We start from the raw sequence: 17,961 nt of genomic DNA, 5'->3' as shown, positions 1-17,961 counted from the left end.
CGTGGAAGAAACCTGGCACAGCATAGCCACACGCACGGAGAGAGCTCTTCATCCTGCATGCAGCCCCTCGTCACACACAGATAACCAGCCTGCTCCCGCCGTTTGGAGGTCCTGATGCTGGTTTAACCTCTTGGAGCCGGAGGCTGGTACACACACGTTTCCTCGAGGTGTGGAGATGCAATCGCTGCGGTCTGACAGCTTCCCCCCGGGAGCTGCTGCGCTCCCCTGCAGCCCACTCGCCGCAGGCAGACCAGGAGGTGGAGCCTGCTGCTCGCCGAGAGAGCCCCGAGAGGCATTCCTCCACCGCGCTTTGCCGCTTAAGTCTTCAACTACGAGAAGCCTTGTTCCCCATTGCGCTTTTAAAGCGGTGATGCACGGACTGGTCCCGGTCCTGGCGTGATTGGCACATTAATGGCTTGAATTTTCCCTACTCGCCTACAGAGGCTGATCCGGAAGGAGTAATAGCTCCATGTATCGCACAGTAGTGAAGACACCCAGGGGAAACTGGGATGAAGCTACACCATCACCTCAAAAGCCTTGCTACTAAGGAGAACAAATCTCACAGTTCCTTCACAAGTGGAAGACTTAACAGAAATAGGGAAGAATAAGGTACGTTAACATTACTGAAGACAGATTTGTATGAAAAGCATTACATGAGGCTTTTAGGATGACTTCACAGTCCTGGGGTCTAGTTCAGGCATATTGTTCTTCAAATTCTTCTAAAGGAACATAAAGACACCCCCCCCCCCCCCCCCCCCAATTACAGACAGCATTATAGGATTTCTTTTCCAGAACCATTTATTTACTTTTTAAATATTATTCTTTCCTTATAAAGCAGCTCCTCAAGTCATGTTCCTTTTTACCACAGTCTTTGGCATTTTCCTCCTAGAACCTTCTTGGAGAGTGGTATAAAATGTAAATTTTAATTCTTTTTTTTTACAGAAAAATAAACCACAAATTAATTCCCCAAAATATTAAATAACATACCAAAAACTTTATCAAATCTATTACATACACTAATGGGACAAAACCTGGTCGTGTATGTGCATAATAATTATATGTACACTTTTACCTTAGTTAAGTTAGTGCTTCAAAGTTATCAAGGAAGCTATACAAAAAATCCAAATGCACCACTGCAGCACTACTGGAATTTGTCACACCATGTGAAGAACTGAACAATGTATGCAATACATTGCCTTTAAAAACCTCTGCCTAGGTATGCAGGTGACTCATCCTTACATTTCTGAACAGTTTGCAAAGACAGGGTTTTATACAATTACACAGTCACTTTCCAGATCTCATGGAATTAAGAACTGAATGATGATGATAATTATCCCCTCTACGAAAACGCATCTACTAGTAAAAACAATGGCATCATGCACATCAGAAACTCAAAACGCAGTATGAAAATCCAACAGCAAAATGTCACATCCTTTCAGGTGCACTGAACATGTCACTTATTCCAAAGCAGCATTACTGCAGTGAGCAAGCTCTAAAATAAGACTTATTCTTCTCATTTTTTTGTCTATGTAGTGAGATACGTACATAGAATGTGCTCAGCCATTAAGCAAGGAGTCTTTGTGTCTTGTGTTCAATGCTTCACACAAGGAGACTCCATCCAGGTTCCCTTTTTCCACAGGGAGATTAAGAGATTTTACAGCTGTTCCTTGTACAGTTTTTTGGTGGGCTCTGTGGTGGACGGATGATTTTGGCTTTCTTTAAGCTGTTCCTCTTATTGATGTTGCTGGATGTGAGGGAGTATGAGCGTCCATGCATCATCCTGGCATTAAGGCCATTTGCCATGGAGAAAGATTTGAGATGGCTTCTTAAGGCAACAGGGAGAGGGAGCTTGTCAACAAGATGCACAGGGGTACAGGAAACTACGGCACGGCAACAAAGGTCTTGCAGGCTCAGTACTTTAAAACAGACACAAAACTTGCATTGTAATAGCATGCTTTTGTCAGCCATGAGGCAGTAGCACACCCAGCACTCTGCATGCACTCTGTACTTCCAGGATGAATTCTCATCTCTCCTCCCACACCCTTTCCCACATATACATTATCCCAAATACCTCCTGCTTCAGTTTCCTACTTATGTCTTAATACCAAGCTGACTGAACATGTCAGTTCTAGGAACAATACGTTATTCCCTACAAAGGCAGAACAGGTTGTGCCTGCAGATATGTATTTTCTGTTTAGTACAGGATTCCCAATTCTTCTTTCATGTTTCTGCATCTGGGTTAAAGTTTCTGAAAATGCTTTCATATTAGTGCACCATAAACCTTAGCTTGGACTAAATGTATACATCTTCAGTGTACGTGGCTTACCCTTGTTTGGCCTCCAGAGCCTGTCCATTCCATGTCTCATCAACACTGTTCTTGCTAGCTCAGTAAAGGACTCTGTAATATTGAAATTACAAAGTGGACTGACTTCAAAAAAAGTCATGCCCAGCCTCTCAGCATAGGCCTGTGCTTGTTCAGTGGACACCTGGCGCTTGAAGGCTAAGTGAAGGCGATTTCCAACCAGGATTTTTGGTACACCAGGAGCATGCTGAGCAAAGAGAAGAAAGAAAAAATTAACAGTTTGGCTTCCAGTTCCACCTTCAATTAAAACAAGCAAACGCTTTGTCAAGACTAAATACTAAGGTCTAGTCTAAGACCTAAAGAACTGGTCTTAGATCTCTAGAGGTCCTTTCCAGCTTATTCTATGATTCTCTTATCTAAAAACATCCCTTCCTTGGAGAAGACAGGCTGGCACAGATGATGTGGCAAATCTATAGCAAGAGTGGGACTACAATATGAATTCTTTGCCCTCCATATGCTTCCCATCAACACCTTTAAAGAAATCAGACAGTCTAGCTGTTATGTTTCCAACTTTTTAGAATTATAAACATAGAATTGTAAACTTGGCATCTTGGATAGCTCTATAGTAAGCACTGCCTGCAAATGCCAGTAAAAACAGTAGAAAATATCATAAGCAGTTTTAGTCATCTGTACCTTACCTCATCTATTTCTTTTATCCATCGATCGATTCCACCAAATGACCAACGATTTGTAATATCATACACTAGTATAACTCCCTGTATTAAAAAGAATGAGTTAAAACTGTCAGTTTAACAGAGGCACAACACAGATAAACACATATCTGTAAATTCTTCTGTGCTGAAATAATCTTGTAAGAGGCTGCTGAGCTTTTCAGTGGAGCAGAACCTCAGCATCCTGTGAAACCGAGCCCCCTCTCTGTGTAGATTACACATCAGCCAAGGGGCAGAAACCCTGACTTAGCTGTAGGGTCTAATGTAATGGTAAGCATTTGTTTTTATAGTGGATAAGTTTGGTGGATCACACACACATCACAAGTCATAGCAGAAATGTACTTTTGGTCACATTCAGAAACTTGAAGATTCAATGCTCCGTGCAATTCTGGAACATAAGATGCAACTCAGCAGAACCAGTACGTGTCATGAACTACTGCAATACTTTAAACTCTGATGCTGTGGGCACTTTTGGTGTGTCTGTCCTTTTTTCTTCTTTTTTTTTTTTTTTTAAGTAATTTCCTTACAAATCATTACATTTCATTATATTTTAGACTATGTTTGTCTTTTTCACATTACTCTTGCCAGTCTTACAGTATGTTTCTCTTACTTGGCACCCAGTTTTAAACAGTAGTGTTAGCACAGCTTTCACATGATCCAAGTACAATACGTGCTTAAGTTATTGAGGTAACCAACAAGAAGGCATAAGAATGTGTACTACTGTATTTTAGTGATTCAACTTCAATCTCATGTATTTCCCCTCCCCAAACTAAAGTTTCATGCCTTATTATTCCCCATGTTCCATGTTATCTTCAGAGCATTACTGCACCTGCATGCAATCTGCAGCTGAGTTACAGCAGCCATCAGGATGGTTCTCCAGCTCTTTCACTCGCCCAACAACCATTACTCAGCACTGAGAAAGGTGTGTTTTGCTTACCTGAGCACCTCGTGAGTAAGACCGAAATATGGTGCAGAATCTCCCTTGCCCTGATGTATCCCTAAATAAAATAGATTAGATATATTTTTAAAAGAAGAGGTGGCCTCCTGTGTTAAGAGTGAGCTACAGTAACTCATCCGTACCAGTCACTATCAGCTCTTCTTCCATGAGTCAGCAGCAGCAGTCACTCATGCACAAAGAGCTCCTCTCCCTCGCAGCAGTTTTTCCCCACTGGCATTCTGCCCTTTCCTCTACATTTCCCAGATTTCCCAACATAAGAGGACAAGAACTTCAAACTTTACTCTTGTGATTGCCCTTGGAACACAAAGGCTGTTGCACTAGTGTTCATGTGCCACTACACTTTGCGTTTAGTTCGGCTAGATGAGAGATTCGGTTTTCACAGCAAAGTGGGAGGAAACAATACTTATCACCAAGGAAACTAATGGAAAACCCAGTAAATTCTTGGTTACAGCAGCTATTGTTCATCACGAATCTAGTATGATGAAGGTATCCCTATAGAGTCATAGACAGCACAGGGTTTTAAAAAAGCATGCACACACACACACACAAAATAATCTCTGTATAAAGGGTTTGGAAGCAAAGTCAAGTTTATAGTGAAGAACATGGTAAGAAGCAAAATTCCATAGACTTTTTGCGATAGATTACAGATCTTCAAATGCAGGGCCCATATTTCTGTATATGGTGAACAGCAGAAACATTTGCAATCTGTTATTTTAAGAAGCTCAAAGAACATCCCTGCCCTTCAAAAAAAGAATAAAACCATCTCCTTCCTGGCTGCTTCTCAGCAAAAAGTACCACACAAAGCTTATCTAAGCTATATAAAGTGGAAGACAGAAGAAGGAAATAAAGTAGGTGAACAAAATATCAAGTAATGGAGATAGCATATGGCAAAGCATTATTATCCATTATTGCATTTAACACTTGAAACATTACTTTGAAAATCATAAAGGCAGAAGCAACCAATGAAAAATAAATTTACAATAGCTTAGTTTTGACACACAGGTGTTTAACTGCAATAACTAAAACCAAAGATAAACACCAGAACTAAATTCAAGATAGAAATGGCCCGGGATTATATCTTTCTAGGAGGAGAAAGATATAGTCATCATAATTCATTTTCACCTCCAATTCTCTATCTGAACACTGCTTGTTCCTAGAACCTGTCTCTCTGATTTATCTAGATTATGGTTCCTCAAAAATCACACTCCATCTCCTTCTCCCTCTGTTATGCCATGAATTTAAGGAAAGAGGAAAACGATGTCTATTTAAGAGGCAGCAACGCTGCTGCATACTTCAAGTTGTATCACTTCCTGTTTTTTGCTGAATCAGAAGATGCCATCTTCAAATGACCTGATGCAAAAGCACCCTGCCACACCAAACATTTGACCCTACAGGAAAGACATGTGCTGTAAAAGAATATTATTCATCATCAACATATTTTGTGAGGATTCAATCGCATCAGACTGCATATCAATTCCACTATGAGCAATAATGCTGCTTTTTATTGATACTGAATGTATTTTATGGTTATTTAGTTGACTGTTACTACTAATAGCCTGAGCAAAGGGATGCTGCTGCACAACACTGTGTGCTGAGGTACTGTCATGGTTCTTATTACCAGAGTATGGAGGTCAAGACAAAGTGTGACTTACTCAAAGGGCTACCTGCCTGGCTTATTCTTCCATGGTTGACTTATTTCTGAAGCATAAAGGAGAACTCCTGCTTGAAGAGTTGCATTGTGGTGTCTTTGGACTATAAATGCTGAGGGAAGGTAGAGCACACACTTACCAGAGCTGCAGCTTGATTCGTCGGCCATCTAGAAGTATCATTGTAGTCTTATAATCTATACCTGTGGGGAAAGACAGTCATGCAAATCTCAGGGCAGCTTGTAGGTGTACAGTATACACACAGTTACAGATTTCAAAGCAGCTGACCTTAAACAAAAGGGATTTGTCATTAGTACCCTGCAAAGTGCATATGGATAAGAACAATTTGTAAGGTTACAAAGACCTTTCATATTACTTAGGCTTGGTCCATTCAGAGCAGATGTCTCAGGCTCCCTAAGGTTGATTAAATGGTCTGTTTTATTCATTACCATGACAATACAGATGCTTAAAGAGTTTTCCTTCTTCAACAAAAGAAGGCAGAAGTAGGATTTTTTGCCTTTTCTCTCATACATCACAGACTAAATGCTGTTCTCTTCCTCTGTTCCCTAGCTTTACTGCCTCTATTATTTCTTCCTTCCTTATCATCTCTGACTCATAGACAGCTCTCGTATCAGATACACGTCCCCCTCTTATATAAAGCAGCAGATGGTGCAAGAATTGGCTGATCTTTTGTCTTCCAGCCTCTTCCAACTGATAACAGCCTTCTCTCCCCAGACCACTTACACAGTCAGCGTCCACCAGAATGCAGGCAGGTCCCATTCATTCCTTCCCATAACATGGCCAGGCCTTGTGACTGAGTTACAATATCTGCTTTACATGAGCTGAAGAAGCACTGCAGTGTTTAAGGGAAGTATGTGTTGTAGGTATACTTAGACATGTATACACATGCACACATGTAACTTAGCTCACATCTTTATTGCACCTTTTGTAGTTTTTGCAAACAACCTTCCATGCTACCTAATATAATTTCTACTGCTAAGCTGACCTGCCCCAGGGAGTAACTCAACTGTGTAATAGTAAGATCCAGTCTAGCATTAGCGTTTTCTTGGTCAGAAAGGGTGGGTTAGTTTCAATTAGGTTTGGTAAAACCCAAAACCGGAGGCAGTTGTGTAGCTGCAGCTGACCCCTGGAAATGCCCACCACGATGTTAGGGTCATTGGCTTACGGCCGCTGTGCTTCAGTTCTGCACCCACAAATTGTATAATTATAAACATTAAAAGAAAGAAAGGCTTTTCTTTTGTTCACTGTTATTTTAAAGTGCGCATTCAGCAGTCACACCGCGCAGCCAAGCAACAGTTTCACTGGTAAATGTGTTTTTCTCATGTTTTCTTTGCTGTGTCATAGTCAGCTTCTTGAACTGAGCATTTAGTCACAGAGTCCTCCAGTAAAGTGTAAAAAGCATGGAAACTACCTCTGAAAAACGTTCTGAAATGTAATGAGTATTGTACCTTGAAAGACAGAGACATGCTCTATTTTCTGAGCATAAGCAAAACAAGGGAGTAAGAAAACCACACTGACATGGAAAACCAAGTGCATGCAGAAGCGGGCCCTAACTGCTACTGCAGATTTCAGCACAGCTTTACCAGAGAAACAGGGATGACAGTGCTGATGATGCTCCTGTGTCAGGCTCTTATTGTGGAAAGACACACAGACAATACCCCTACCCCAGTGCATTACCACCAGTTTTGGAAGACTTATTTTAGTTTATCATCCAGAGTGTTCCAGTTCTCCATCAGTCTTAGGAAATACTCAAATCTACAAACCACAAATTACAGTAAGTATTAATAACAATTAAAAAACCCCAAACAAACACACAACACAGCCACCCAAACCTATAGACAAAGTCCTGGGACACTGAGCAGATGATACTGAAACTGGTTTTGTGCTGAAAGAACAAGTTGCATCATTTCAGAAATTCCTGGAAACGTAAAACATGCAGAACAAACCCTGCCTAACATCACATAACTCATTCCCGCATCCTGTGCTACCACTGCTATTTCCCATAGGGTGAAATACCTCCACTAGCTTATCTGGAGTTCATGAAGAGGCACAGACCATGTTTAGCAAACACTGACACATCCCACACAGCAAATGGACATCCATCATCCTGTTAAAAGACATACCAAGCATAGAAAATTAGCATTGCATAGCTAGAGGATACACAGCTGAATAAACCTGCTACTGTGCTTTGCACCACAGACCATAAACTACTACAAATTTAGCTACACACATAATGCAAAATACTACTTTTACATGACATGCACAAGATAAATCTGACAAATACACTACTACCAGCTGCTGTTTATGAAAGCATCTTATGGGTTTCTCAAAAGAATTTTGAAGAGATGGATTCAGAAACTTCCTTATTCTTCAGCTGCCATGCAGAGAGAAGCAGTTGATAAGATAACCTGAACACCTCTGCAATTAGCATTTGCTATGATTAAGAATCAAAACAAAAAGCCTTTTGCCATGACTCATCAGGAACAGCATGAAACCGTAACAATGAGACCAACAGATGTGAATTGTGCTGTTGTAGAAATCAAATGTCCTTCCAGAACATTATTCACTCATTTAGTAAGACAGAATAGCTTTGTTTGGATACACAACTAAAATGTATCCCTATACAAGAAAGAGAAGAAAAAGGCTGCTAAATACATAAAAATTCAATTTAGAAGTAAACCAGAAAAACCTCCCAGTGTTTAATGCTTTCACATGGATGCTTTTAAGTAACAATCATTTACCGAAAGCCACAAATTGAAATGAAAGCACCTGGAACAAGTCACTATCCTTGCTGAAGGGTTCGGATTGCTTGAATCAAACTGGTTTGTAATAGATTTTGTCCTTCTCAAACACAAAAGTAACAGGTAGAAAACAGAGAGAAATATTATTGAACCCAGGAATGTAGCAAGATTCCCAAAAAAGCATTCAGCTGTTTGGTAACAACTGCAGTAAGCAGGAGGCCATCCTCTCTGCATCGATGCTGTGCAGCCACTACCACACTATTATCCCTTATGCCTCACTGACCATGCTGCAGCCATGTAACACTGGTCATTTTAAGGCTTCCTATGAATTTCTGTTTCTCTTACAGTAGTGTATTGAAGTTTCTGGGTTTTCTGATGGGTCTCTCTAGGGCAGAATCCTTCAGTCATTTAAGTCGCTCGTTTTGTGTTCCACCAAAGGCAACATTATTTACACCAAAAATCTTTTCTCTTCAGTTTAATAATTGAGATTCAATGATCTACAGTGCAACTAACAGGCATTTAGGTTTGCAGCAGTGAAAACACTCTGACTCACTTAAACCAAATCTGAAGCACTGGACTGAAGACCAAACACCAGTCATAACTTGGTAATACGACAGCGAATAAAATCCTCATATTTTTTTTCTCAGGAATTGGATGCTAGCCCAATATTTTAATGATCTGGAGGTTGTTCTGCATTTGTTTTGGGTGTGTATTTCAACTTCAATACGTTAGAGCAGAGGGGAGAAGGAAAAACAGGGGGAAAATAACCAAGAATGGTAAAACTAGATTCTTCGGTGCTGTGCTTTACCAACTCGGCACTGAAAGATTTTATTCAGTAGCACATTTGTCTTAGAAATGCTCCAAACCCCAACCCTTTTTAGACCTGAGAAAGTGCAGAATACACGACTTCATTTTTGAACCTAGGGTACTTATTTTAGCTCATAAATACCACAAGAACTGGTTTCATTGATTTTACTTATTCTCCTTGATGTGTTCTTTCTTTACATTTTGAGGCATGTTGCTCCTTGTAGGTAATTCATGCTAGATTAGCAGCTTTCAGATTTAATTAAACCAGAATCTAACTACTTCAAAATAAACACTACTAATAATAGTACATTCCAGCTCCCTACCTCCATAGCCTGACTGCTTTCCAGACATTTCAAGGCTAAAGCCTTCTCCAGCAGTCATTCACTCCACCAATTTGCCCATATTAAAAATTCAGTAATACTTTTCTATGCCAATAACTAAGTGTCTAAAAATAAATATATAAATATATATTCAGTCGGATTCTGGGCCTGTGTTCAACAAAGTCCACCAAAACCATCCTTCAGGTTCAAAGGCTGTTGACTACACCTGGAAAAAGCAGTTTTCAGTTTCAGAGAGTGCTTAAAACCATTTTCTTGTGTGCATGATGAGAACTCAATGGTCGCACCACTTCCCACTTTAGGCTTTTTCAGCTATCTAGCTTTTCATATAGACATTAAAATCAGGGTTTAGAACTGTTTGCAAATGTTTCCAGAATATTTGACAAGTGCCACGACTTCCAGCTCCATTCATTTATTGTTCACAGCGAAGGCATGCTTTTGATTCAAAATCCAACTAAACTTCAAAAACTAAGCCCTGTGTTTTCAACATCATGCTGTGAAGATACAACCTCTTGGCAATAAAACTGGACTATACCTTTTGATGCATAACCTGACCTTCATGCTTATATGACAGTCATATTTGCCTTCTGGTTGCTGTTTCAGAATAATCATCATTTTCCAAATTGCAGTCTTTTCCATCACACTCAATTACTGCAATAAAAGCCATCTGTTTCTAAAGCACTATTCAGATTGAAATAGATACTAAAATTTTAGATCTAGGCTGTATTCTTCACCTCATTAATCAAGCCATAAACCACAATTACAAAGTCTCACAGATAATTCACTTAGTTGAATGCTGTGACAATTTTCCTGCTTTAAGCTATTTGTATCAGAAAGTCCAGCTTTATAGGAAGCTTTGGTTCTGGTCACAGACACATGCCAGTATCACAGTCTATCCTTCAGTACAGCTGTTTTCCTTTAAATGGTCAAAGAAATTAAGTTTACAAGAAATCCATCCTTAAAAAAAACCCAGAAGTGCTCTTTAACAATTACACAGAAGCTTTTCATAGGTACAAAATATAGGGCACCCAGTTAAAACCTGAAGGTCTTGGAGCACTTCTGGTTGGCTCTAGTCCAGCCGGTTGTTCTTTGAACCAAAGCAACTGGTATGGGATTAAGAAGTTTGACACAACCTTATGGCATACCTCTAACACCAATCTAAAACCAAGATTTAACAACTGAAACTCCAAATGTATAAGTCCGTTCCCCCCCCCCCCCCCCCCCCCAATTTAATTAGTCAGGCTGCTAATTTACAGAACAGTAATTGAATAACTTCCTGTTTGTACTCTTACTATGGGCATTAGTAAGTAAATAAGCCAGTACTTTGCATATTAGATTCACACCCTGCCCCAAAAGAACATGGAAACAACTTGTGAAGTACAGGGTGTTTTAAATCATGCCTTAGCTTGCAGTATTTCTGCTAAAGTGGCTAAACAAAAACTAAACCTTCAAGGCAGACACCCATTTGCAAAGAAGAGAAAGCTATTTGAGACCAGCTAATAATCAACTTTTAACCAGAGCTAATGAACCATCCATTTCCATTCACATTAAGAGGAAAGGAAACAAAGATCCTGAGATCATATTGATTCTCCTCTGTCTTAACATTTACAACAATTAAACAGCCTCTTTACAGTGTAAGGCTTTAGAAAGAAAGAGGACTGCTCCCACTCCCAGGTCAAGAAGAAGCAGGTACATTTGAGTGTTGAACTTGAGTTCATCATTTCCTTTCTTCTTCTCCAGAAGGAAAGGTTACCGGAGGCACACAGTAAGCTTGTCAGCTCCAATGTTTACTACGAGTTGCAGCTAACATCCTCAGATGAAAGCTGCTATATATAAACATGTTATTGTTTGTAAGTAGTAGCACTGCAGGAAAGGGGAATGTTATTATTAGTGTTACTCACACACAGAAGTTCTTCCTTTATTTCAGTATATTTTATCAATAAATTTGAAATAGAGTAGATTAATGTACAGGTCTCAGTAATGAGGTGGGTTCTTTTTCCTCAACCCTTTCTTCCACAGATGGGAAATAACTAAGTGAAACAAAGAGCCCTGGGTGCTCAGTGACTACAGAACACCTATGGTGCCTTACATATCTAGAAGCTCCTGCATCCAGATCCAACTGCTCACACACAACACTGCAACTCATGCTTCTGACTAGAAAATTCACAATAAAAGACAAGATTCCCCAGACTCCTCACAGCTCTGGAGATGGATTGAGGTAGGATTGTTACTGGTAGGTAGCAACTATTTGCAAAGGGGGTTTCATAGTTGTTTAAAGCCAGGAACATCAGATTATGATTTAAGACTGAATGTGGATCACTCAGTTCCCTGCACTGGGAAAGGAACATACTCTTGGCAGAAGACAACAAACATCAGCTTTATGATTTCCCTGCTTGTCTCTCCAAATTCTTTGCACCAGAACTCAACATAAGAAATGTAACATCAGTTTCCAGTTTATAGTCACTGTTATAAAACAGCAACAATATTTGAAACCAGCTCTTTTCTACTTAAGAGTTGCATTTTCTAAAAAGAATTGCCCTCAACTTTTCCACCACTTAGTATCAAAGTAAAGATAACCATAACCTAGAACCAGAATTTGATTTAGAAATCAAGCTCTATTATAACAGCAGAGGGAAAAAATATATATTCTGCTCTCATACCATCTTCTCACTGCTGCTGTTCATCAATTCCTATAGAAAAGAGCTGGACTGCAAGGGTTCCTTTGCATGAATCAGGCATGTTTTTAACAAACATCCTATCTGCTTAAAAACCCTTTTGTAGATTATTTTCAGGCCTATCAGCTCTCAAGGGCAGCCTCTCATTCACAATCCCACTTCTGCACTCCTTGCAATTAAATAAAGCTTCCAACATGATTCTTTGTTTCATCTTCCTTGAGATATACATGTATCCCAAGCTATAGCTGGGATGTGGTGCTCTGGGTATCCATGTATATGAGGAAGCTTGGCCAGCTTAAGCCAACTTACCCCCAGAATGTGGAATAAGTTTTATATAACAGTTGATTGTCCACAATTTTCAATGCTTGTGGTTCTATTATACCATTCTATCTTTGTGGAATAACAATTCTTTCTCAAAGGGTCAAATCATCCTGGTGCATGAGGAAGAGACCAGAAGGCACGTTATGTATCTTAAAATCCTACACACAAACTTGCACTTACTTACGTCTTAAACAATAGGCTTGAAATATGGCCAGGATCTGGGAGAACAGCGTCAAACCTACCATCAAATATTAAAAACAGATGCAGTATTTCACATTTTACAACATTTTCCAAATGAGAACAATGACCTTTTATGTCTTGACACTTCATTAGCAGAAAACCAGCTCAAAAATACTTGGCATGAGAAGAACCACCAGAACCTCCAGCCACTGATACTCTCAGCTACAGGCCTAAAGGCTCACTGAGAACAGTTGCAGACCTCTCCAGAACTTCCCTGGGCTTTCAGTCAAGTCTCAAATGAATGATCCTAAAGGGTTAAACCACCCCTTTCAGTCAAGCATATAAATATCACATAACAATTAGAAAAATCACAACTGTTTCATAAGCATATTCCCGTATAGTATGAAATTGTAGAGAAAATCTTCTGACAAATGGCAAGATATAACCAAGGCTCACAGAAAACAGTCCAAAAAGCCTACTTCAGGATGCTCTCGATACTCCCAGAAGTCCTAGCAGTATCTGTCATCAATCATTTTGCTTTAAAGATGCCAGAGAGCAAAATTCATATCATTATTATGAAATTACTATGGCTTAAAAGTTAACATCCAGAAAAATATGCAGTCATCATTCCCAAAGCACAGCTACTTGAAGAGCTTTCAAAATAACCTCCAAACCAAGCAATGGAAGACGAAGTGCACGTCTGAAATTTGGAATTCCAAGTGAAACTCATACTGCAGTAAAAATGGGCTTTCTAGGTAATGTTTACCATTAACTCAAGAAATTCCCAAGCCATGAGGTATCTTCAGGATGTATACTTCTATAAGAAAAATTAAGGAAATGGTCTGACTTGGCTCATGCTTCCACTTCTCCTCAGCTATTCCAGCAGAAGAGCTGCCACAGTTATAACTTTATAATTCCAGGATCAAAAAAATCCACACAAAATCCTATCAAGCAATGTTTGTTAGGATTTAAAGGAGAAAGTCTGTGTATTACTGACACAAAGCTCTTGTTCCATTCATCATTTAGTTGGTTTCAGTTTTCCAAGAAATTAAACCTAACTGATTTCAGGTGAATAGGATCAAAGGAAATTTCAGGTTGGAGCAGTCTCAGAGGTCATCTAGATCAACCTGCTCTAAACAGGATCAGATAGGAGGTCTGGGGACAACACAAACTCCTGAGTAACCTGTTCCATAGCTCAACTGTCTGGATGGGAAAGAAGCTTTTCCACTTATCCATTCCAAACCTCCCTTGGTTCAACTTAAAACTGTTGTCTCCTACCCTCCCACCATGTAAAAGAACCTCACTCTTCCCCTTGATGACCTCCTCAGGAAGCTGCTCTTAGGTTACTCACCCAAAGGTCTTTCTTCTCCAGAGAGGTGACTCGTTAGTCTGTGGCCAAGCTTCATTTAAGCTGTTAGAATTCCAGACTTTTCTTCACTTAAAAACTACATTTAAAGCACTTTTCATGTAGTCTTCTGCATTGAGGACAAATACAGTGTGGATTGATAAGTGAGTCTGCCCATAAAACCATAGTTTCAAACAGTACAGGATTAAACTCCTGTTCGCAGACAAACCCCAGAATTTATATGGAAAAATTATTACACCAGATGTATTCTTGGACTCTGTATCTTCTTGCTCCAAGACTAACATCATTCTAAAAGGATTTTTGTTTCCTGTCTGAGCTGAAAGAGAAAATTATAAACTTCACAGGTTATGAACTTGTTTAAAATTCCATTTATCATGCTTCTATTTGATAAAGTCTGTGTTAAAATTAGACCCCAATCCACTAATTCTGAAGTGGCTCGAAACGTCAAGGTTATGCTTTTACACAGACTTCATTTGGTGTATTTGCTGAAGCAAACAGACAGAAAGATTAGAAGCAGTGTCCTGACTGACTGAGATCATGCACTGTGTTCAGGGATTGCTGACAGAGTTTGAGAAGAGATGTATGTATCCGGATATCGTGTTAAAAATTCTGCACCACAAGACTTTCTGTATACTGAGTCAATGATTCCATTGAATGCATCAGCTACGTGAGCCTCTTTTCCTTACTCTGGTCTTCAGAGAGTATTACAAGGCTGCCAGACCTGCTGGGTCTCTTCTGGGTTTTCCAGCTGGCAGGTTCATATTTCATGCACTTAAATATTCCATTTTAAGGCATTGCATAAAGTCAACTTGCAAACAAAGCATAAGGGCACAGGAGATATATTAACACATCGTGGTCCCTAAAGATTTGAAGGAATAATTTTGATTTGAAACCTATGACTAAAATATCCTAATGCCTTTTTTCTTTCTTTTAATTAAACTGTTTAAGTAGTTTCTGTTTCATCCAAACATCTGTAATGGCTCATTCTCTATGCAAATGGCAAATTAAACATTCAATCCTCAAACACACTTACGACTGCTCCTTCAATATATTCTTTCAGAGTACATAAGCATTCTTTGCAATTTCAGCTTTTCTGATGTAGGGTTACAAGGAACCATGTACTGGTAAGGTCAGGATAGGGCTGTTTGCATGAAGTTGTGGCCCAAAGGAAAAATGAGAGCAACAGCAGGAGCCTAACAGTGAGTTTCTAACTGCAGGATGTGCTCAACATGCCTGATCTAAAACCAGAGGGAAATCAAGAGGTATAATCTGAATCATGAGCCTGGAACACACCACACAGTAAACAAATTATAGTTATTAAATACAAGTGATTGGACTGCATTTGGAAGTGTGAAAGCTCAGCTGCAATTCATCTGGTACAAATATGTTACTCAGGGACCAGAGCTTACTTCTAAATGGTGTCACATATTCAGTCTCCTCTACATTTTCACCTGCACACACATAGGACGTTAGCCATATATTAACTGGAACTTTTTAATGAATTGGTTATCCTCTTTTGATCCAAGACTGAAAGTATTTTCACAAAACGTTTCTCCAGAGTTTTGTGCATTAAAGCACACTTCAAAGATATGCACTATTCTAACAGAACCAATTAAACCAGGCATTTACAGCATTGGGAGTTTATGATCTATGAACATGAAACTGGGATCCAAAAATAATTTATTGGGGGAAACTCTAAATAGTTTGATTTTTCATCAGTCAACATCTTCTTTTAAAGCTGCATCTTTTGGAGGGCTCATGTATGTCTACACTAATCAGTACTGAGTGTTTCTAAGGAAGTCCTGGAATCCCACTTACTCCAGCGTAAGAGAAGAGCACAGCAAAATAGTTTTTTTGTATAAATTGGGAAGAAAGTTGCAACTATAATTCCTAATTAAAAAAGAGCCCACAGATTACGCATCTTCACAAGTAGCTGCAAAGAACTCGCAAATCTCCAAATAAATACTGGATTAGGAAGGTTGGCAGGCACATGAGGGAAGCAGATCTCAGAAAAGCAGACAGGTTTGCGTGTTCTTCCTAAATAGCATCTCTCTTACCATTTTTAAGAGAGTGCTAGGCTAAATGAGCTCAAGATGACACTTCTCATGTTCTTAACTTAGAAGACAGTTACTTTTTAAAACACATACAAACCTCCATTCCAGAAATTCTCATCATAGTTACTCCACCTCTGCATATCAAACTACCAGTTTCTACTTGAAATCCAACATTGCACAAATAAGCTTCATGTCCATGGTAACCCTGGAGTAACAGCCGTGGCTTTTCTAGCTTCCTTGTACCCACCAGCTATTGCTTCATCATTTCCATCTTCTGACACCACTTGCTGATTTCACACGGTGCTGTCACATCAGCACCCTTCAGTGGCAAATCCCACAGCACAAATTAAAATAGCAAAGCTGTTTTATTGGGTTTCAGCTTTGCACAGGACTGCATCTCATGAACAATAAATAGCTCTTCTTGCTTCTGACAACAAACATGGTCCCAAAATACTTCATCCTCACTCTTTATATGCCTATAAAACCATAAAAACAGTCACTGACTTGACAGTAAATGTGTATAAAAGTGTCTTCACTGCTTGGTCCTACTTGCCCTTCCCCCAGTTGGAGAAGAATTACTTTTCTGCTCTAGAGAGGATTCTCACCCCAGCTTGAGCACAGTTCAGAGGTTCAACTGGTCTGAACGCTGTATGAACCAGAACACATTCCACTTCTGTAGAGATTTATATTTTTTAGGGTTCCAAAACCCCAGGCCTCCTGTAAGGAATCATCGACCAGATCCAGTAGGTTTCAGCTGAACGCAGCATGTACATTCCTCTTACCAATACTCAGAGTAAGATATCAAACATGAATGTAATTATACCAAAAGCAGGTATGCAGTCCATTAAAGCCTTAATGAACAACAGTTCAACACACTTTGTCACGTAGCACAGCTCATTATTGATGATAGCTTTCTTTTTTCCACTTATTGCACCCAACTGAAAGAGGCTTACAACAAACTCCTGTAAATGTGTGAGTGAGGTTAATTTTTGGACCTTTAAACCCCCTCCATTCCTGGACAGAAATGATATTCTGACTTCATGGTAATTAGCTTTCTAACTTCCCATAGACTGGAGTGACAATTTAGATACATAAACAGCTGTTGTGAATGCCAGTATTTTTGTGGACTTTACCCTGAGTAGGCACTAAATTACAGTTAATACTGACAGATGATTTTATCTTACCCTTCTGAAAGGCTGGACATTAAATATACAGTATATGTTGATAAAACAGTGTTTGATCTGTAACAGCTTCACTCACTTACTAACTTGCAGCTCTAATTCAAGTATCTGACTACTTACCTTGCCCAGTTCATGCTTCCATATTACAACAAGTCAAGACATAAAAGAAAGAAACAATGATTTGCACAGATGTATTCCACAATATCAACAGATTTAGATGTGGATAAAAAGGAACAGCAAGTTCAAACTAAACATGATCGGTGTATTACATTTGAGATGTTCTTTAAATAAAACCAGCATGACAAACATTAGCCCATGTCGAGTATTATGTGTAAATATTGCATTAGTTTCCTACTTTCAGTCTCATACTGAACAAAATCCAGAAGAGCTAAATAAAATGGGGTACTAATACAATTTTTAATGTTAGCTGATTTATATTCTTAATCCCATTTTCCATTCTTGTTTAGCTCCCAGAACGAAAACAAACTTACAGCAATATGTAAATGTAATTTAAGCATCAAATTGCATAAAACGTAATCCTGGCACAGGCAAGCACAATTTTGGTTAGGCCTAAGCAGCTTAAAAGGACTCAATTATCTTTAAGTCTGACCACTTTTTAAAGCAGCCTGCACTCTGTCTT

The 17,961-nt window shown here is 39.3% G+C and overlaps 1 protein-coding gene across 2 annotated transcripts in view; it reads right to left on the bottom strand.

The window, feature by feature from the left end:
- Positions 1 to 780: 780 nt before the first annotated feature.
- The window catches only part of RAB40B (RAB40B, member RAS oncogene family), a 29,282-nt gene continuing 12,101 nt past the window's right edge, over positions 781 to 17,961 (bottom strand). For both annotated transcript variants that reach the window (XM_061455624.1, XM_061455623.1), the window contains exons 4-8: positions 5,780 to 5,840; positions 3,971 to 4,031; positions 3,001 to 3,078; positions 2,327 to 2,549; positions 781 to 1,916 (exon numbers count right to left, since the gene is read on the bottom strand). In XM_061455624.1, the coding sequence (XP_061311608.1) occupies positions 1,645 to 1,916; positions 2,327 to 2,549; positions 3,001 to 3,078; positions 3,971 to 4,031; positions 5,780 to 5,840 (695 nt within the window). In that variant the 3' untranslated portion in view covers positions 781 to 1,644. The remainder of the gene's footprint in view (positions 1,917 to 2,326; positions 2,550 to 3,000; positions 3,079 to 3,970; positions 4,032 to 5,779; positions 5,841 to 17,961) is intronic.

The sequence above is a fragment of the Pezoporus flaviventris genome, unplaced genomic scaffold (genome assembly GCF_033815535.1).
Source record: "Pezoporus flaviventris isolate CSIRO_AGI_PZ_B2104156 unplaced genomic scaffold, CSIRO_AGI_Pfla_v1 ptg000020l, whole genome shotgun sequence".
NCBI lineage: Eukaryota > Metazoa > Chordata > Aves > Psittaciformes > Psittacidae > Pezoporus > Pezoporus flaviventris.
Note: the sequence above shows the minus strand (reverse complement) of the source record. Positions and strands in the feature narration are given on the sequence as shown.